Source organism: Neoarthrinium moseri, assembly GCF_022829205.1.
Source record: "Neoarthrinium moseri strain CBS 164.80 chromosome Unknown scaffold6_Wmoseri_CBS_16480, whole genome shotgun sequence".
Classification (NCBI taxonomy): domain Eukaryota; kingdom Fungi; phylum Ascomycota; class Sordariomycetes; order Amphisphaeriales; family Apiosporaceae; genus Neoarthrinium; species Neoarthrinium moseri.
Window position 1 is genome coordinate 1 of NW_026055120.1, and position 18,787 is coordinate 18,787.

Genomic DNA, 18,787 nt, shown 5'->3' on the forward strand with positions numbered 1-18,787 from the left:
ACGATTACCTCCAACTCTGCGGTTAAATACGGCTGGATTGTAAATAGCTGGCGATTGGACTATGAGGACTCTTAGATGTATGTACAGTGCTATCTATATGTAAACCACATACTTGCCACGCATGGAGACATAAACATCGGGACCGCTCTTACCAGTTCATCATTTTGAGTTATAAATATTGAGCTAGTAAAACCTGAATTCATAGCTGTGTTCCGCAAGCCCGGACGTTCTAGTCCTATATCAACCAGTCGGTGAGTTGTGAGCGTCATAAGGTCCACGAACGTCGACTTCGCCGATGACGTCGGCTCGAGATTCTGGTCCTTGCACAGTTGGATCTGCTCGCAGTCGAAGAAAGATGTCTCAGGCTAGCACGCGAAGGAGTAAAACGTCAACTTCTCGTCATTCACGTGTAAAAGGCGATATGCCCCTTTGTATGCGCCTCGGTACGCTCCTTGTCACTCAGCCAAAGCAGCTAGTAACCTGCTCCTCGTACTGCCGCCCCAGGTCGGAAACAACTTCCTAGGATACAATTTCCTGACCAGATCTTCCGGCGAGACATGCCTTGGGCGCGCGTTGCGCTCCGACCGGATCCACATGCCCACCATGATCTTGGGGTCGGCGCCGCCGTTGACCAGGTCGCGTATGATCTTGCGCAGGCGGTCCTGCCTCGCGATGAACTCCAGCCTCGTCTCCAGCCGCGGGCCCCGCCGGTGGCTGCTGGTGAAGAGCACGACGGCCATGTGTAGCGGCGTCCAGTAGTGCGACTCGACGCGCACGTCGGCGAAAGAGACCACGGGCTGCCGGCAGTAGACGTCGTTGACCCGGACCTTGTCCACACTGATGAGGTCCTTGACCCAGTGCGTGTCGCACTGCATGATAGCGTGGTAAATCAGAGGGAACCCGCAGACGGGGTTGTCGGTGGGACAATGCCATGGGGCGAAGTCGCGGATGCCCCAGTTAGGATCGGCCCCGTCGTCCAGGAACTTCTCGATGCTGTCGCGCAGCTGGCGCTCGGCGGCGAAGACGAGGGCCCCGGCGCGGTTTGATGCGTGCTGTAACAGGTATTGCTGTGTGGCCTCGGAGACTCGTGGATCTGTGAAGGCGAGTTGGAGTGTGATAAACCCCCAGAGACCGCGTTTATGCCTTCGCTGAGCAGCGGTGAACATGGAGTCGATTATCTCTATGTTACCGGTGCGTACGGCCTTTCGTAGAAATGAGGGCGTCGATGGCTCCCGTGGGAATAGATATCGGGTGTCACCGTATAGGGAGGACGTTTCGGCAGCCTTCTTCCAGACGCAGATCATCATTTCGACATTCGACGTCTCTTCTAGTAGCTGGAGGTCGAAAGGAAACTTCCCTGTCAGAAGAAATGCGACCAACTCGGCGTTGGTTCCTCTCACAGCCTTTCTTAGTATTTGGAGAGGCAAAGGGAAGCGGTGTTCTGATAAGAAATTCCAGAGGACGTCAAGCATGTGATACGAGCAGTTCTCCGCAGCGATGTCTATGCACCGATGGATACACGTACGAAGAGCGTGCGGCCCGTCGTCGCGCCGGATATATACTCCATTGGACAAAAGCGACCGCACTGTGTTTGTCATGCCGTATCTGACGGCCATGGTCAGGGTGTTTGTACCGCATTGAATCGGCGACTGGAGGATAGCGGTCGCCACCTCTCCATTCCGGTGCATGATTGCCTTGTAGACCATGTTGTGGCCTTGGTCTAAGAATCGACGGTACTCCAAGCCATCCGAGGTGATGGACGCGAGTAGATTGGGGATAACGCTACCTAGATTGTTGTCGATAGCTAGCTTCATCACACCTGTCTGAGGTTTGAACCCGGCTTCCAGAAGCTGCGTCACGAGTGGCTCGTTTTTGGACTTGATCGTTGCCGTGAGGAAGGCCTGGCTGTTGTTATCCACGAACGCAAGAGGCAGGGAGGGGCTGCGTCTGAGAAGTGTCGAGGTTACTGAGGTCCAGTCACGATACACGGATTCCTCAAGGACCCGAAGGCTTTCATTATCGGCTAATGGATTGTATTCGGCTCCCGATGTCAGTAATAATGATGCCACCTGCTCGTGTCCCTTTCGTGCCGCGAGCAGCAGTGGACGTCCTTGAGGGCTTGGCTGGTTTACTGAGGCTCCATTATCAAGAAGCAGGTGGACTGTCTCAGTCACGCAGCTCGCATCAGGGAGTAAGGGGACTTGATGCCGGATGGCACAGGATACTGGAGTGTGTGCCACCTCTTCAACGTCGCATGAGCCACCTGCATTGGCCTCTATACCAGCGTGCAAGATGTTCCTGCACATGTCTTGATGGGCCTTATGTAGCGGATCCTGCATGGACGTTCCGGGTGTCTTAAAAGGCATGGATATCGCGTGGTTAAGGAGACTAAGCCGTGTGCCCAGTCGGCGTATCTCATCCCGGGAGCCATGTTTGAGAAGCATTTTGAACATCGACGAGGTGGAATCCACATCCTTGAGCGAGGCCGCTTTCGACAGTTGCTTAGAGACCTTACGCAAAAGCTCTGGTATATGTGTTGTGACCTTGAGAAAGATTCTGTTAGGTATGGAGCTGGCCTTTCGAGCGAAGGATGTGGCACTGTCGAGGAGGAGTCGCAGTATCTTCGGGACAGACAAACTGATCGCCTTCTTGAGACATAAAATGTCCGGGACAGCGCCCCTGTCAAGTAACATCCGTGTGAGCTCGACATGACTGCGCGAAACAGCAAGCTTCAGCGAAGACTGATCTGGAGTGACATTGTTCTCCAACAGAAGCTTGACCATCGTGGTGCTCTCCTTGGACACGGCATCATTCATGGCCTCTAAGAGCTTCTGACGAGTGCCTGCCCGGAATAGTAGTTTCGCCGCTTCGGTGTCGCCATTTCTGACGGCGAGTTGCATATAGCTTCTATCCCCAACGACCGCGTCTGGATCGGCGCCATATGCTAGCAGCACCTTCGCACATGGGTAATTGCGATGAAAGATGGCCCGGTAAAGTGGTGATGCTGGCGACCGGTCACTAGAAGGTGTAGTCGTGGCGTCAGCAGAGGCACCGCCCTTTAGTAATACCATCAGGTGCCCTGGCTTTGTCGTACCACTTATTTGACGTAGTTGTTCGTCTAATGCGGCTCGCTTCTTTAGCGATAGGTTTCTCCTCGCTCTTTCTGATTCCCTGATCAGCTCCCTGTCTGGTTTCATCCAAGACTGCGTGGTGGACCAGGTTGTGAAACCTTCCGAGAGCGGAATCCTCGCAGATTCCGACGAAGCAGCGCGACGTGCGGATTTCGTCCTGCTAGGGCTAGGGGTCGAAGATGTGGTTGCAGCCGGTACCTGGGGACTATGGAGTATCTCGTCAAGGGGGGTCCCGAAGGAACGGCTTCGTTGCAAGGGGCTCAGACTTCTGGAGGGACAAAGTCCAATTGTCGAGAAGTTCATGATGGAGGACTCGGGGCTCGTTAAATCGTACGAATCGACGAATGATGCGGCGAGGTCGGCTAGCGAGTCTATGCACTCTCTCCGCTGCTCATAGTCTCCCTGGAATGGCGAAGTTCGCAGCCTCTTGTGTTCTTTCAGCAGGTCCTCAAACTTCTGCTGCATATCTAAAACTGCACGGTGAGTTATATCCGTCTTGTCTAGTACCGCCGTCGTCTTGGACAATATTTCATCTCCGTTCGTAAGAGCGTCTCGCGAGAGTGCCCTAATCAGGTATTCAGCGGCATGAAGACAAGCGTATCGCAACTCAAGTTTAGCTGCGGCACTTACACGTCGAGGGCTTGGAGGGCAAACTGTAGCCCTGCCTTGTCATCGCTCAAAGTCTGCAGTAACTCTTTCGCTTGCGAGTGCCCTCGGGTAGCCCAAAGCGCTACCCCAGTCTTTTTCCCCAGTCTATCATACTCAGATACGAGATCCTGCACCTGCGTGATCGTCTCGTGGCATTTCTTGACCATAGGCGTGATGCGAGGGTCGAAGGGCTCGCGGACTGTGCCATTCTTATCTAGAGAAACTTTTCGCTGGATCAAGCCTAAAACGTTGCTCAAATTTCGCACCTCGTCGCGGACTGTGTTGATATGCTCAAGAGCGGTATCCGATCTTTTCCGAAATCTGTCGATAGTTGTGATTGTAAACTTGGCCGCCTCTACAAATGCCAGACACGCGGCTGCGATACCTATTGCCTCAGCCATTCTGGGGCCATCAACATGGTAGAGACGACGATTGTGATAGAAAACATTCGCGTTTGTTGCGCGTTTGGTGAAAGTGAAGTGCAGCTGAACATAAGGAAAAGACAAGCAATGAGGACGAGCCCCAAGTTGCGTGATGCGATAAGGCTCCCTCGAAGGCGTTTTGTTCGCTCTGCCTTGGCCAATGGTCTCTTTTGACGTGAAGCCAGCCAAGCGAACTGGGGCGTCGCAGCTGAGGTGACTACATGAGCCTCAGGTTCTCGTCCGCCAATTGGGTGTAGAAGAGGCACACCATTCAATGCTTAAGCGACCCCAAAGAGAATGGTCCTCTGCACGCCGCCTGCGTCCAGGTCAGATGGTGCTTCTACTGCGGGCGAGTTTGCGGAATGGCTACTTTCCGCACCCATGCTGTCCGTAGCCCGGGGGCTGCCCATCGAAAGCTGCGCACAATTTGTTAGCTAGCTGAAAGCGTATGAGGATTGATCTGTACCCAGCGCTGGGTTGCCTGCTCACCGAATACACCAACATCCAGCATCCTGGCCGCAGGGCTGTGGAGGACACTTAGCACAACTATCGCTCACTGGAAGAATTTGGCGATGAAGCTTCATTAAACGAACCACGAATATGTGACGCTATCTGAGAGAACAATGCAAAAAAGCGGTTTGATTTGATAATCTGATCTTTCGAGATTAGATGCAAGAAACTTTGTGTTCGTCTGGGACTGAGACTGTTCAAACTATCTCTAGAGACCTTGTAGCCTGATGATGAATGTAGCTCATGCGCTATGGTGAGTGTAGAAACTGGCTGATTGTGGCTGGGTACGCCTTTTCAGGGCGGAGTTTGGTGTCAGGCGGAAAAACCAGGGCTGTGGCTGTTTGGACTTTACTGTATTCGCTCTGGATGTCAAGCTAAAGGCTAGAAGACCCTATGTACAGATCGCAAAAAGGGGCTGCCCCCGTTGCGGACTCCGGGTGAGGGAGCCACATAGTGGTTGAAAGAAGAAGTAAGAATATGCTCTCAGCTATAAGCTGGCAGTCGTGACCTCGTGTTATAACATGGACCCGACACGGATGCGACCACCGCCATCGGTGCTTACCCGGGAAAGAAGAAGGGTAGCAAACAAGAACTCCACACTAATGCTGCTCTCCGTACCGTACCATACCATACCATGCCATGCCATGCAATGCCGTGAAATGCCACCCTGAATGCGAGAGAACCGAGTTGCGCCGTGTTCCTATCTAGTCGCTGGGTATCGAAAGTGGTCCGTGATTCCAAACTCATCTACCATGCCCTTGTGTGCAGGGGCTGAGGTGTCGTATGCTCATGTGTGCCGAGACCGTTTCCCTCCTCCGTTGCCACCTCCGAATATGTCCTTGCCTCCTATGCTTCCCAGGTCGAAGATCTCGGCAATATTTATCTTACGCTTCTGCCCAGCACCTCGACCAAGGTGGGAAGCTCGGGCCCGGGGTACGCTTTTTGTGCCCCGCGGGCGAAACGAGTGAGAAGTGTGGCGATGAGGTAGATTTTGGTTTGTGCGCGAATCCGAAAGGTCGAGGTTGGCCATACTAAGATCGGTATCTTGCGGATAAGCCATGGACGACTGGAATGTGAAGTTGTCCTGGGTCGGAACCACGATGGGCTGAGGCGGCGCCGTCGAGGCGGCCTCGGCTGCTGACTGGATGGGTGCGGGCTCAGGCACAGGCGCCGGCGGGGCCGAATCTGTCCTCATCTCGGGCTCGGGCTGGGTGACGGTCGAGAGTGGCGTGCCGTCGGATCGGTGGATCTCTGGCGACGAGACTGTCTCGTTCTTGTCGGCCTCGTCCTCGCTCTCGATGGACTGGGTCACGCCCTCGCGGTCGAACCGCTCGGTGGCCCAGCGGCGGATCCGCCAGCCCTCTCCATCGCTCAGGCCAATGTCGTGCTTATCGAGGAAGACCAGTAGGTCCTCCAGGCAGTCCTGGTAGCCGTCTGTGCGGGCCTTGTTCTGGGCGGCGGCCGATGTCTTGTAGAGCTTTGTGACCGAGAGGGCGGCGGCTCTGAAGACGTCCAACAGCTGCTCGGGTGACTCATTGCCGGGAGGCGAGGTCTTTGTCGGTGAGGAGCCTCGGAGGTGGTCCATGGTGGTGGAATGCTGTCGCTGTCGGGTGCGATCGAGGGGGGCGCAGCTGCAATGCGAGGAGGGATGCAGCCGTAGCCAAGTTGTGCGTCGTGGACAAAAGAAAACGGGCGTCGAATGCCTGGTGGTGGTGCGTGGTGCAAGATGCTGGGGAGCTGACGTCGGAAACGGCAGAGGGTTCGTTCCCGTTCTCTGTTGGTCGAGCGACTTTGCGCAGTGGTTTGGTGGGGGTTTTTTCGGTTCTTGGGTGCGAAGTGGGCCGGGGGGGCCTCTTCTGGACCAGTGGTGGATGATGGGTCCTGTCCTGGGTGCTGGGTCCCTTGGTGGTGGGCTCGGGTTCTGGAGGGTTCGGAGTGAGGTGCCCGGGTCGGCGGCGACGATGATCAGACACCCCAAGAGAGCAAAGGGGAGGCTCGACGAGCGGGCCAAGGGAGAGGGCGAAGAAATAGGAAGCGATGCCTCGAGGGTCGGTGGGGGATCAGTCAGTCAGATGGGTCGCTTCACGTCAGCTGATGGAGGAGATAACAAAGAGGAAGAAACGGGGAGCGGAAGCGATGGGCTGGGTGGGATAGGATGGGATGGGATGGGGTTAGCTGACGGCAGCTTGCGATGTGATTGCTGCTGTGTTGCGTTGCGCTGCGTCGGCCGTCGATGAGATCAGGCCCGGGGAAGCGCTTTGACCTTGTTGGCCATTATTGGCCGGCAGAAGAAGGGCCAGCGCAGAGACCATGGCATTCTATTCTATGTATTCTATGGGGACCAGAAGACCTTTGCCCTTGGTGGGCAGTGGACAGAATGGGCAATAGGCAATGGGCAATTGTCACTCCCGCCCATTGCCATGTGCTGCGCTGCCTCTGCCACAGCACAGTCCGTCCGTCCGTCTACGCAAAATCCTGCCCACTTGTCCGCCAGCTCACCAGCAACCTTAGCTAGGTAGGCCTGCTGGGCTTAGCCCATCGACCCGAAATCAGATGCCACACGATAGATCTGCCACTAAGCTCCCTTGGGCCATTAGTGCACACCCCCCCCGTCAACCGTGGCTCTCCCTTCGGTTTGCACGTCACCTCGTCTGCGCCCAAGGAGGGTCCCGAATTTGCGCATGGCTCGTGCTTCCGCCGACTCCCGTTCCGGGGTCTCACCCCGGGAGAACCATCCAACGCCAGCGGGAAGCGCAACGACCAGGTGCCGTTCACCAAATGGGCAACACCATTTCTCAATCCAGTTCAAACAAGACTGGCAGAATCCGTAAAAGCGATGGGGTCTTGAAGAAAGCCGTCTTCTGATTGGTGTATCCACTGGTGCATCCACATGGGCGAAGGAGGCATGGTTTCCGCCTGGAGGGGATCTCAAGGGATAGACAACCACGCCCACCACGATTGCAGGTTTTCGTGCCCGCCCTCTTTTCTCGCCCGCGACGTCCCGTACACGGCTCGGCAGCCTTTGCGCAACGGCACCCCAAGAACCCCAACATACTCACCATGCAAAGCAGCTGACCAAAGTCCTGCACGGTATCTCTCTATACAGTCTGGCTATAGTAGAATCGCGGGCTCTGATTGGCTGCGCGCCATGCAGGGGCACGCTCACGCAGCATGGCAATGCCCACTCCCCATCAGGGCCCGAGCCTCGGGAACTACGCAAGGTCGTTTCGATCTGGATTTCCCATAGTGTGAAGCATACATCGAGTCTCTGGACAAGCGCATGACAAGCCGTGTTGAGAGTCGAGGAAGGATTTCCTAATTGAGGTCTAACGTCATCTTTAGTGTGACGATACGGCAGCAACCAAGTCAAGCCAACAAGGGCGACTCCAAATGCTCCATACAGATCGCCAGATACTCTAAATGTCTTCCACGAGCTGCCATGGACAATCGCGAGCTGCATGTACTGCCCAGTGGCGCTTTCGACTTCTTGTCACTAGTTACCATCCAAGAGAGTTGTATAGTCCAATAGTATACTGATGCAAAGGCGGTATCAAGCAAAAGACTGAAACTCGTAGATTGCGAGCAGTTGAAATGCAGACTGGAATCGTAGATAATCCACTCTTTGGGCTGATGGAAACTTGCATTCTTCGAGGTGGCCAGGTGGTGCCGTTGGTCGTGGGGTAAGACTCGTTCGTGTCCGGCGGGTTGTCAAGAGTTTACTAAGTTAGTTGGGTCCCGTCTATGCCAATAGACGCATGGGGCAAGTAGACGAGAAGATGAGAGAGGCCAAAACTTGATCCGCGCCGAGCAGCCAATTAACGACCCGCGTCAGTAGAAACCGCGTCCCGGGACTGGCCTTGGGTCTCGCAGAGCAAACGCACGCAACTTTATCGTCTGCAGGTCCACCCACCCTGGGCCTTACTTTTCCTCCCCCCTTCATCACCACGCCCGCCGAGCTCCCTCCCAGCCTCGACGTCGCACTCTCGCCAGATCCTGCATCAGAACCACGCCGGGCATCAAGAACGCCGCTCAGCCGCGAGTCGACCGCTTTTTTCCCCGAGCGCGTTCGCCCACTTACACCAGTCGCGTCTCGAGTCGCGTTGAGTGCTCGCCCGCCGAACAGCCACATACTCGACCACCGCACCCACCCCACACAACAACGCAGAACGCGACGGCCTACGCACACGATGGCGCCTCGATCACGGCCCAGCGCCGTCGATACCGACGCGTCAATGTCCGACGCCCCCGACGTGTCGCAAGCAGACGAGATGGTACGTCCTGTCCCCAGCTTCTGGTTTTCCGCGAACGGCTGCCCTGGTCGGCCAGTAAATCCTACCCGAAACGTAGCACGGCATGCTACACGTAGCCTCTCTTCCCGGTCCTGGTCTCTCGACAGAGGTGCTAACTACCCCGCCAGCAGGTTGACGAGACCCCCGACTACAGCGACTCGGACACAAACCCGAATACCACAGCCAGCAGTGTCAACGGAGACCCCGTAGACGGCCGCAAGAAGAGATCAGAGGCCAACCTGCTACGACGAAGCATATTTGGCAAGAAGCACGATGCGCTTGGCGAGTCCAAGGTCGGTCAATCCCTAGCCCGCCCCCAATCTGCATATAGTCAAGGTGGCGTACTGTCGACGGGACATATATGAAATCCACGCGATATGCGCGCCTCCCACCCGGAGGCCATTTGCTAACCCTGGCGGATAACAGGAAGATGACAGCATCCGCAGATTCCGATATCTGCTGGGCCTCACAGATCTCTTCAGGCATTTCATCGAGACAAACCCCAACCCCAAGATCCGCGACATCATGGTCGAGATTGATCGTCAGAATGAGGAGGCCGAGAAGGCCAAGAGAAAGGGTTCCCGACAAGGTGGCGCGAACACCGGCCGAGTGCGCCGTACCGAGGCCGAAGAAGATGCAGAGCTCCTCAAGGACGAGAGGCAAGGAGGTTCAGCCGAGACCGTGTTCCGCGAGACCCCTCACTACATCCAGGGAGTCATGAGGGACTACCAGATTGCTGGTCTCAACTGGATGATTTCACTGCACGAAAACGGTATCTCCGGTATCCTGGCCGATGAGATGGGTCTGGGAAAGACGCTGCAAACCATTTCCTTCCTGGGCTATCTGCGCCACATCATGGACATCAAGGGCCCCCATCTTGTCGCAGTCCCAAAGTCTACCCTCGACAACTGGAAGCGCGAATTTGAGAGGTGGACGCCCGAGGTGAATGTTTTGGTGCTGCAGGGTGCCAAGGACGAGCGACACGCTCTCATCAACGAGCGCCTCGTCGATGAGAAGTTTGACGTCTGTATCACGAGTTACGAAATGATCCTCCGCGAGAAGTCGCATCTGAAGAAGTTCGCCTGGGAGTACATCATCATCGACGAGGCTCACCGCATCAAGAACGAGGAGTCTTCCCTGTCTCAGGTCATCCGAATGTTCAACTCTCGCAACCGGTTGCTCATCACCGGAACGCCCCTGCAGAACAATTTGCACGAGCTTTGGGCCTTACTTAACTTCTTGCTACCCGATGTCTTTGGTGACTCGGAGGCTTTTGACCAGTGGTTCTCTGGCCAGGGTCAAGATCAGGACACCGTCGTGCAGCAACTTCACCGCGTCCTGCGCCCCTTCTTGCTTCGCCGTGTCAAGGCCGACGTGGAGAAGAGCCTGCTTCCCAAGAAGGAGGTCAATCTGTACATTGGCATGTCTGAAATGCAGGTCAAATGGTACCAGAAGATTCTGGAGAAGGATATCGATGCGGTCAACGGTGCTGGTGGCAAGCGAGAGTCCAAGACGCGTCTGTTGAACATTGTTATGCAGCTCCGAAAGTGCTGTAACCACCCTTATTTGTTCGAAGGCGCCGAGCCTGGTCCACCCTATACGACTGACGAGCATCTGGTTTTCAACTCTGGCAAGATGGCGCTCATGGACAAGCTTCTGTCGAGAATGCAGAAACAGGGCAGTCGTGTCCTCATCTTCTCCCAGATGAGTCGTCTGCTGGATATTCTTGAGGACTACTGTGTTTTCCGAGAGTTCAAATACTGCCGCATCGATGGTGGAACCGCCCACGAAGACAGAATCGCTGCCATCGACGAGTACAACAAGCCTGGCTCCGAAAAGTTCATCTTTTTGCTCACGACCAGGGCTGGTGGCTTGGGTATCAACCTGACTTCTGCCGATATCGTTGTCTTGTACGACAGTGACTGGAATCCTCAGGCCGATCTCCAAGCCATGGACCGAGCTCACCGAATCGGCCAGACGAAGCAAGTCGTGGTATATCGGTTCGTTACCGAAAACGCCATCGAAGAGAAAGTTCTCGAGCGTGCAGCCCAGAAATTGCGACTCGATCAGCTTGTCATTCAGCAAGGCCGTGCCCACCCGGGAGCTAAGGGACCAGCCGGGAAGGACGAGCTGCTGAGTATGATCCAGCACGGCGCGCAGAACGTCTTTCAGACCAAGGGTGCGACCGGCTTGGCGGCCAAGGGGGCAGACCTCGACGATGAGGATATCGATGCTATCCTTGCCAAGGGAGAGAACCGCACCAAGGAAATCAACGCCAAATACGAGAAGCTCGGTCTCGACGACCTCCAGAAGTTCACCTCCGAGTCTGCTTACGAATGGAATGGCGAGAAGTTTGGAGGCAAGAAGAAGGACGCTGTCATGCCATGGATCAACCCGGCCAAGCGAGAGCGCAAGGAGCAGTCCTACTCCGTCGACAAGTTCTACAGACAGGCTATTTACGGCAACAGTGGCAAGGCCGAGTCGAAACCAAAAGCTCCGCGAGCACCTCGGCAGGTTCCCGTACACGATTACCAGTTCTACCCCTCCAGACTGCAGGAACTGCAGGATCGTGAGACAGCATATTACCGCAAGGAGATTGGCTACAAGGTCCCTGTCGCTGATGGCGACGATGAGGACTTGGCTGAGCGCGAGGCACAACGAGACGCCGAGCAGCAGGAGATCGACAATGCAACACCCTTGACCGAGGAAGAGCAGGAAGAGAAAGCCAAGCTGTCACTGCAAGGTTTCGGTGACTGGAACCGCCGTGATTATCAGCAGTTCATCAACGGCTCCGCCAAGTATGGCAGGACCAACTACGAGAAGATCGCCGACGAGATCGACAGCAAGAATCCGGCGGAGATCAAGGCCTATGCTAAGGTCTTCTGGCAGAGATACACCGAGATTGCAGAGCATGAAAAGTCACTGGCCGTTATCGAGGCTGGTGACGAGCGTCGAAGCAAGACGGAGCACCAACGTAAGATGCTCCGCAAGAAGATGCAGCAGTACCGTGTCCCGCTTCAGCAGATGAAGATAAACTACTCCGTGTCGACCACGAATAAGAAGGTCTACAACGAGGAGGAAGACCGCTTCCTCCTTGTGCTCCTGGACAAGTACGGCCTTGACTCCGAGAACCTGTACGAGCGTATGCGTGATGAGATCCATGACAGCCCGCTCTTCCGCTTCGACTGGTTTTTCCTCAGCCGTACCCCTGTCGAGCTCTCTCGACGCTGTACCACACTGCTCACCACCATCGTAAAGGAGTTCGAAGACATCCACCCGATGAAGAATGGCGTCAACGGCAAAGGCAAGCGTGAAGCGGACGATGATGAGGACGATGAGGATAGCCTCCTTGGCATGGCTCCATCCAAGAAAAAGTCCAAGGCTGCCAAGGTAAGTCACATCGATAACGCATTTTCAAAAAATATCAAGACACTAATTATTGTTTAGAACAAGGCCCTCGATAACGTCAAGGGCAGCAAAGCCAACTCGCCCTCGTCGCGCGCCTCCAGCGTAGCGTCGACGACCTCGGCCACAAAGGGCAAGGGTAAGGGTAAGAAGAAATAAGCAAAACTCTTCAAGCACCTGAAGGATTTTGCCCTCTCGCTACTGCAAGATCAGACGTGGAGACGAGGAGGGATCCATGTCAGTTTATTTCTTCGACGTGCAGCGCGAGCTGTCATTCACGGTGGCGGTTCATTTGCCATTTAGTGGGGTTTTCTCGGTTCATAGACATCGGTGGTGAAAGACAGAAAAACGGCGTCTGCGTTTAGGGGGTTTTGACTTTGCTCATGAAGAGCTGCTGCGGCGCCTTTCCATCAGAGCCCGGGCTCGGCGATCGTTGCGATCGAGGGGGGATGTGCTGGAGTACGCAACAACATGTGGCGAACGGCTTCACGATTGATAGACTTTCCATGACGAGGTGTCATGTCGGGAGGAAAGGTCAGATCAGGCTCAAGCGGTAGCCGTGCCAGTCAAGACCGTAGTCGTACAATGGTAGAACTAGCACAACGAATTGAGTTTGTGGAACGAACGAGACTCGACGCTTCTCCAGCTGTGAACAGTTTGTGGTGACTGTGCGTGCTCAAGATCGTGGAGGGGTTCGAAAGCATGGCAAGCCGGGTCTCAGTTGACGACCACCATAGACTTTGAGCCACGCGACGCACGGCACTCACAAGAACCAGCTATTGAACAATCCATCCCATCTTTTTTTCGTCACAAACTTGCCATTGCGGTCCGAGCCTTGGCCATTAATGGAAACACCCACCCTGCTTTCTCCCTACCTATGTACTCATGGGACATAGAGCCCCCGAACTGTATGCATAGTAACGAGGCGACCACGGCATACCATCACGGTGATTAATCCGCAACGACAGGCATACGCGTAACGCCACAGTCTTTCCGCTATGAATAGATAGACTACCTAGACCCCCTACAGAGAAAAGCCACAACCTTTAAACTCACTGCCCATGGCTACTGTATCTCACACGGGAGACTGTGCTGGTGTTAACCTTGGGAAAGTCCCGGCTTGCCCGGCTTGGTGGAGCGGCAAACGCTGCGACGGAATAGGTGAATAGAGTGGGCCGTGGAGCCCCCCGGGCTGGGGTTGTGAAACGTTCCGCTAGTGGGCCGTCCCCACATATCTCGGTCGTTGAGGACGCCTGAGTTGCGCCCCTATTTGGGCGAGTTGATACACCCGTACAGCACACAGCTAGCTGCGTTACACGGGCTGTCAAACCTGACTCGACAGGCTCAACAAGTGTAGGCAATCGTGAGAGAGAGGAGAAAGAGCATCAAGAGACTAGTTATTACTTCGTCGTGCTTTGAAAATCGTTCGTTTGATGCAGTTATCTTGATGCCCATTTCTAACCCATGGAACGCCGTGCGTGGAGTACCAATTGTGCCATGATAGAGAACCAAACAAACCAGACCAGACCAGACCAGACCAGACCGCGAACGCCGAACCTCTGAGACTATGCCATTGTGTGATAGACCAAATCCTCGGTATATCCAAGCTATATGCATGCCGAGCGACATCTTTCTCGCCAAGAGCATTTCTTTACATACGTTGTGCTACACCCGCTGGTGCCGTAGTATATATACAATCTGTCGCGGCTGGCTGCTACAACAGCCGGTCGACCCTATTACTCCTTGATCGAGCACTTGCCCTCCAGCCACTTGGCGAACTTGACCGTGGGCACGTCGAAGGCCCTGCAGAAGACGTCGGCGGCCCAGATGACGAGCGGGATGTTGAAGGCGCTGGCGAGCATGAAGCCCCGGGTGTAGGCGGCCCCGTCGGTGCCCGTGACGGACCAGGCCCAGCGCTCGACCATGTAGCCGGCCGTGTGGATGACGGGGCCGTGCATCAGGTAGAGCGCGTAGCTGATGCGGCCAAAGTACTGCACCACGGGCGTGGTGAAAACGCGCTGCAGCGGCGGCGACCGCGCCACGCAGAAGACGAACAGGATCCCGCCCCACATCTGCCAGTACCGGTACTTGTCCGAGAAGTACTCGGGGATCAGGGACCCCAGGAGCTGCCACCCGGGGACGCCTTCGGTGCCCGTGTCGGGCTGCGACATGAGGTACATGGCGGGGATGGAGAGGGCGATCCACAGGTGCCGCTTCGGGTCGCGCGGCTTGTGGCTCGGCTTCTCCGAGAGCGGCAGCACGGGGCTCGTCAAGGCCTGCGGCGGCGGCTGGTTGTGGACGCCGCGGATCAGATCCATCTCCGCAAGGGCCATGCCGGCCAGGAACAGGACCATCTCCCAGCGGTCGTTGCGCAGCGAGAACCACGTGATGACGGCCAGGCAGAAGAACCGGACGCCGGTCCGGAGTCGGGCGAGCCCGAATAGCACCAAGAACAGCATCATGGAGCACCGGTACTCGACGGGGATCGTCCACAGGTGCACGTCGTACATGGTGGAGCCTCCAAACTTCTCCCAGCCCCAGACATGAATAAAGTCAAACATCTCCGACGCCCAGTGGTGTAGCTGCCATTTGAGGCTCTCGGCCTGCAGCGGATGCGTTTCTACCACGTTGCGAATATAATGCTTGTCGTTTGCGAAGTCCCGGGTCCTCTCGTAGACTCCGAGCTGAAGGAGGACGACCACCATCAGGGTTGATATCGCGGTCGGGAGGAACAAGCGAAAGGCGCGTCGGAATACAAAGGAAGACATGGTGTTGGCGAAGCCATCGAAGGACCGACTGCGGATCTGCTTCAGAGGCTTCAAGGACAGGGCGTAGCCCGATATGACAAAGAAGAGACAGACCATCGAGGGTCCGCTGTATAGAAGGCGTACGAACGGGAGCTTCCAGAAGATGTAGTTGCCGCCGTTCGCTCCGTACCCGTCGGCTATACTGAACGCGGTGTAGAAGTAGTGGCAGAAGAAGACAAACAGAGCCGCCAGTCCTCGGAGACCGTCGAGATATGCTGTTGGCCCGACTCTGTCGCTCCTAGCTCTTTCATGTGAGAATCTGTGCTGGACGAAGCTCGGGAGGAGAAATATCGCGACCCGTAGTAATGTTGATGTCCATGATGAGAGCCGTGAGCTTCGACAGTACACTCCCACGTTGTTCATCCATTGCGGTTTCGAGTACCGCGAATCCAGATCCACCCGGCCGCTCTCGCTCTCTACATCGGATAGCGACCTCTCCTCGATCAGGATGAGCTTCTCCTCGTGAGAGAGGGAGAGCCTCGAGGGGGCAAATCCATTCATTGTCCGGCAATGGGGGTCAAAGGAGGGTTGTCTTTCGTTCCGCAGGAGGATATCATCGACTCAGCCCGCCGCCTCGAATACTATATTGCTTGCATGGAGAGAGGAACAGACAGACGGGAAGGAAACCAGAAGAGTAAAAAGGGCCACCGGGACACAGCACTCGGCAACTTTGCCGGTCACATAGACACCAAGACCAAGACTGGAACCGAGCTCAATGCTCAACCCGCGTGGGGCGGCCGTGGAGCAAGTTGGGTGATCTGATCTGTTGTTGGCCTGCAGTTGTTGTTGGTGGTGCCAGCCACAGCAGTATTGGTTTCAGATTGAACAAGCCAATTAAACCATGAGGAAGCGCCCTCTCATATTCCCACCGTCATGGCCACGAGTCCAACGTTTTCAACATATGAGCTCCCCTAGGACCTCGAAAACTATAAAGTATTAAGGCATAGTAGAGCGTCTGACTTACGACAACCCATTACGTGGGCGGCTCGCGCATACGGCAAGTCGATAACAAAATGCAGAACTTCCCCATGCGGCATGCCATCGTGGATTGTGGGGGAGCCGCACATGTCTCGGGCGATAAAGATGCTGCGCAAATACGATCGTCGTACGGCTGTCCAAACCGAGCAGCCCGCAAGGTAAGCATAATTATCTCCTGCAGCGCCCGAGCCCCAGGGACGGAGATCAGTCGTCGCGCATGGGAGCGTTGGATCTGCTGTTGTGACAGGGCCACAGGTGAGGCGAAAGCTGGCTGGCGAGCCGGCTGAGGAGCACGGCTGTTGGAGCCCCAAACTGGGCACGACTGGGTCACCCCATGCAAGCGAGGTTTCGAGTGGCCGGCCGATCAGATCTCCCTTTGGCATCAACAGAGCAGATCAGCAGGGGACCCCGAAAAGCTTGGTATCCGCGACCGCTGGCTGATACAGGCCGAGTCGTGGGCTCATTTTGCACGCTCCACGTCGAGGCATGGCCGACTTGGGACGTTCCAGAATGAGAGATGCTTGGAGAGGTTGAAACAATGCCCGTGTGGGTCTCCCGATTGGGTGCTCACCATGATGGATAACTCGCAGTAAGTTACCATGGTACATACAGTAGACCCATGCGACTATCGAGATGGCCTGGCTGGCAATGGCTGGCAATAGCTGGCTAGCTGCGGTGCACGGGTGGCGGCCAGTGCGCGGTGGCATCTCGACCACTCTCGCAGCTGGCCGTCGACCCGTCATCTCCTTTGGTGTTTGTCATTTTCCGGCCATTCGGCAACTATTTCCAGGTTTTGTTCTAGATTTGGATACAGGAAACACTTGGGCGTCTTGGTATGTAAGGGCAAGCCTGGGAAAGGACTTGGCGCAACAGCAAGCTTTATGCCAACGTTTTGATGCAAACGAGACAGCCTTCTTTGGCTGTTTGGCCCATCCCTCGAACCACAACGGATGCATTGATACGGCGGTAGGGAAGCGGATTCCTCGACGAAACGTTCGTGTCACAAGACGCACGACGGTGGTATTGATATAGTAGTCTATTATACATGCAATGCGGTTCATTCGTACGATATGAGCCAGTAAAATTTTCATCCATTTCGTCATTCGGCCATAAAAATAAATACATTTTAATCCGGGACGCCAAACTCCTCTGCGCTGATTTCAAAGCACATGCATAAGTAAACGAGACCTGGCTCTAGTTGTCCAGCCAGTCAAGAAACTCGGGAGTGAAGTAGCTGATGACAATTGTGGCACCGGCTCGCAGGATGCCCTCAGTCACCTCGAAAGCCATGGTCTTCAGGTCAAAAACACCAGCCTTGGCCGCCGCGTGAACCATAGCATACTCCCCACTGACGTGGTAGGCTGCAACGGGAAGATCCTTCCCGAGCTCCTTTGCGTCACTGATGATGTCTAGGTACTGACTGGCGGGCTTGACCATGATGATGTCGGCACCCTCGCCAATATCACGCACAATGGCGCGCCTGGCGAGGCCACGGCCACCGGGAGGCAATTGGTAGCACTTGCGGTCCCCGAACGAGGGCGCAGAGCCAGCCGCGTCACGGAATGGACCATAGAGACAGCCCGAGAACTTTGCAGCGTAGGACATGAGCAAAGTCTTGTGGGCAATTCCCTCCTCGATGAGCTTGAGCTTGATAGCGCGGATGCGGCCGTCGTTCATGTCGGAGGGCGCGACGCAGTGGGCGCCGGCCAGAGCGTAGGCGACAGAGACATCAGAGATGCGATCGACCGAAAGCTGGTTGTTAAGTGTGCCGTCGTCCCGTAGAATGCCGCAGTGGCCGTGAGAGGTGTACTCGCACAGACAGACATCGACCGTAATGAAGAGCTGGGGGAATCGCTGCTTCAACAGGCGGATGGCCTGAATGACAGGACCCTTGGGGTCGTCGGCCGACGTTCCAAGCGCATCCTTGGAGCCTGGTTTCAGAGGTACGCCGAACAGAATCACGGATCGCAATCCCTTGTGAACCAGGGGCTCGAGGAAGGGCACCAGCTTGTTGAGACCTCGGCGGTACTGGCCGGGCAGGGACGGGATAAGTGTCTCGTCGTTCTCGTCGTCCGATATAAACAGGGGGTAGATGAGCATTGACTGTAGCATCGTAGGTCAGTATATGACAAGTGTGCCACGCCGTACAGTCAAGTACGGATTTCTCCCGGTCGCACGCACCTTGGTTAGCTGTCGCTCGGCCTGCCAGGCGCGAGCCAGAGGGTGGTGATAGCCGCCATGGAGCTGGCTGGAGATGTCGCCGGCGATGCTCACGCTGGTGGCAGCAGTGCTGGCGTAGGTGTTTCTGGAAATGTGCGACGCTCGGTCGTCGATGGTCGAGACCGAGGGGACAGGCCGCGAGCGGCGCGGGGCGTTGCCACCCTCGCGGATGGAGAGGTCCTGTACCAAGCTGGAGAACGACATGCTGGAGACGTCGAGGACAGCGGTCGTGGGTCGATTGATCGATCAATGGAGTTTGGCGCGACGGACGAGGTGTAGCTGCGAAAGTCTACACACCGCTGGGCTGAAGATGAGGTGAGACCGAATTTTTGTTCGAGGATGCCGAAGGAACAGTTCACGGCAGCAGCGCACAGACG

At 55.8% G+C, this 18,787-nt stretch overlaps 5 protein-coding genes across 5 annotated transcripts; 1 reads left to right on the forward strand and 4 right to left on the reverse strand.

The window, feature by feature from the left end:
* Positions 1-455: 455 nt before the first annotated feature.
* Positions 456-4,180, reverse strand: JN550_002567 (uncharacterized protein; the record flags this gene model as incomplete). Its single annotated transcript, XM_049313876.1, has 2 exons — positions 456-3,696; positions 3,762-4,180. 2 exons carry the CDS (start codon positions 4,178-4,180, stop codon positions 456-458), a joined length of 3,660 nt encoding a protein of 1,219 aa, XP_049175092.1.
* Positions 4,181-5,498: 1,318 nt separating this feature from the next.
* Positions 5,499-6,296, reverse strand: JN550_002568 (uncharacterized protein; the record flags this gene model as incomplete). The annotated part of the gene is made up of 1 exon (XM_049313877.1): positions 5,499-6,296. The coding sequence occupies one exon, from the start codon at positions 6,294-6,296 to the stop codon at positions 5,499-5,501; it is 798 nt and encodes a 265-aa protein (XP_049175093.1).
* Positions 6,297-8,302: 2,006 nt separating this feature from the next.
* Positions 8,303-12,564, forward strand: JN550_002569 (uncharacterized protein; the record flags this gene model as incomplete). The annotated part of the gene is made up of 5 exons (XM_049313879.1): positions 8,303-8,391; positions 8,547-8,982; positions 9,129-9,293; positions 9,427-12,390; positions 12,448-12,564. The coding sequence occupies 5 exons, from the start codon at positions 8,303-8,305 to the stop codon at positions 12,562-12,564; spliced, it is 3,771 nt and encodes a 1,256-aa protein (XP_049175094.1).
* Positions 12,565-14,141: 1,577 nt separating this feature from the next.
* Positions 14,142-15,713, reverse strand: JN550_002570 (uncharacterized protein; the record flags this gene model as incomplete). Its single annotated transcript, XM_049313880.1, has 1 exon — positions 14,142-15,713. The coding sequence occupies one exon, from the start codon at positions 15,711-15,713 to the stop codon at positions 14,142-14,144; it is 1,572 nt and encodes a 523-aa protein (XP_049175095.1).
* Positions 15,714-17,384: 1,671 nt separating this feature from the next.
* Positions 17,385-18,614, reverse strand: JN550_002571 (uncharacterized protein; the record flags this gene model as incomplete). The annotated part of the gene is made up of 2 exons (XM_049313881.1): positions 17,385-18,293; positions 18,372-18,614. 2 exons carry the CDS (start codon positions 18,612-18,614, stop codon positions 17,385-17,387), a joined length of 1,152 nt encoding a protein of 383 aa, XP_049175096.1.
* Positions 18,615-18,787: the final 173 nt, after the last annotated feature.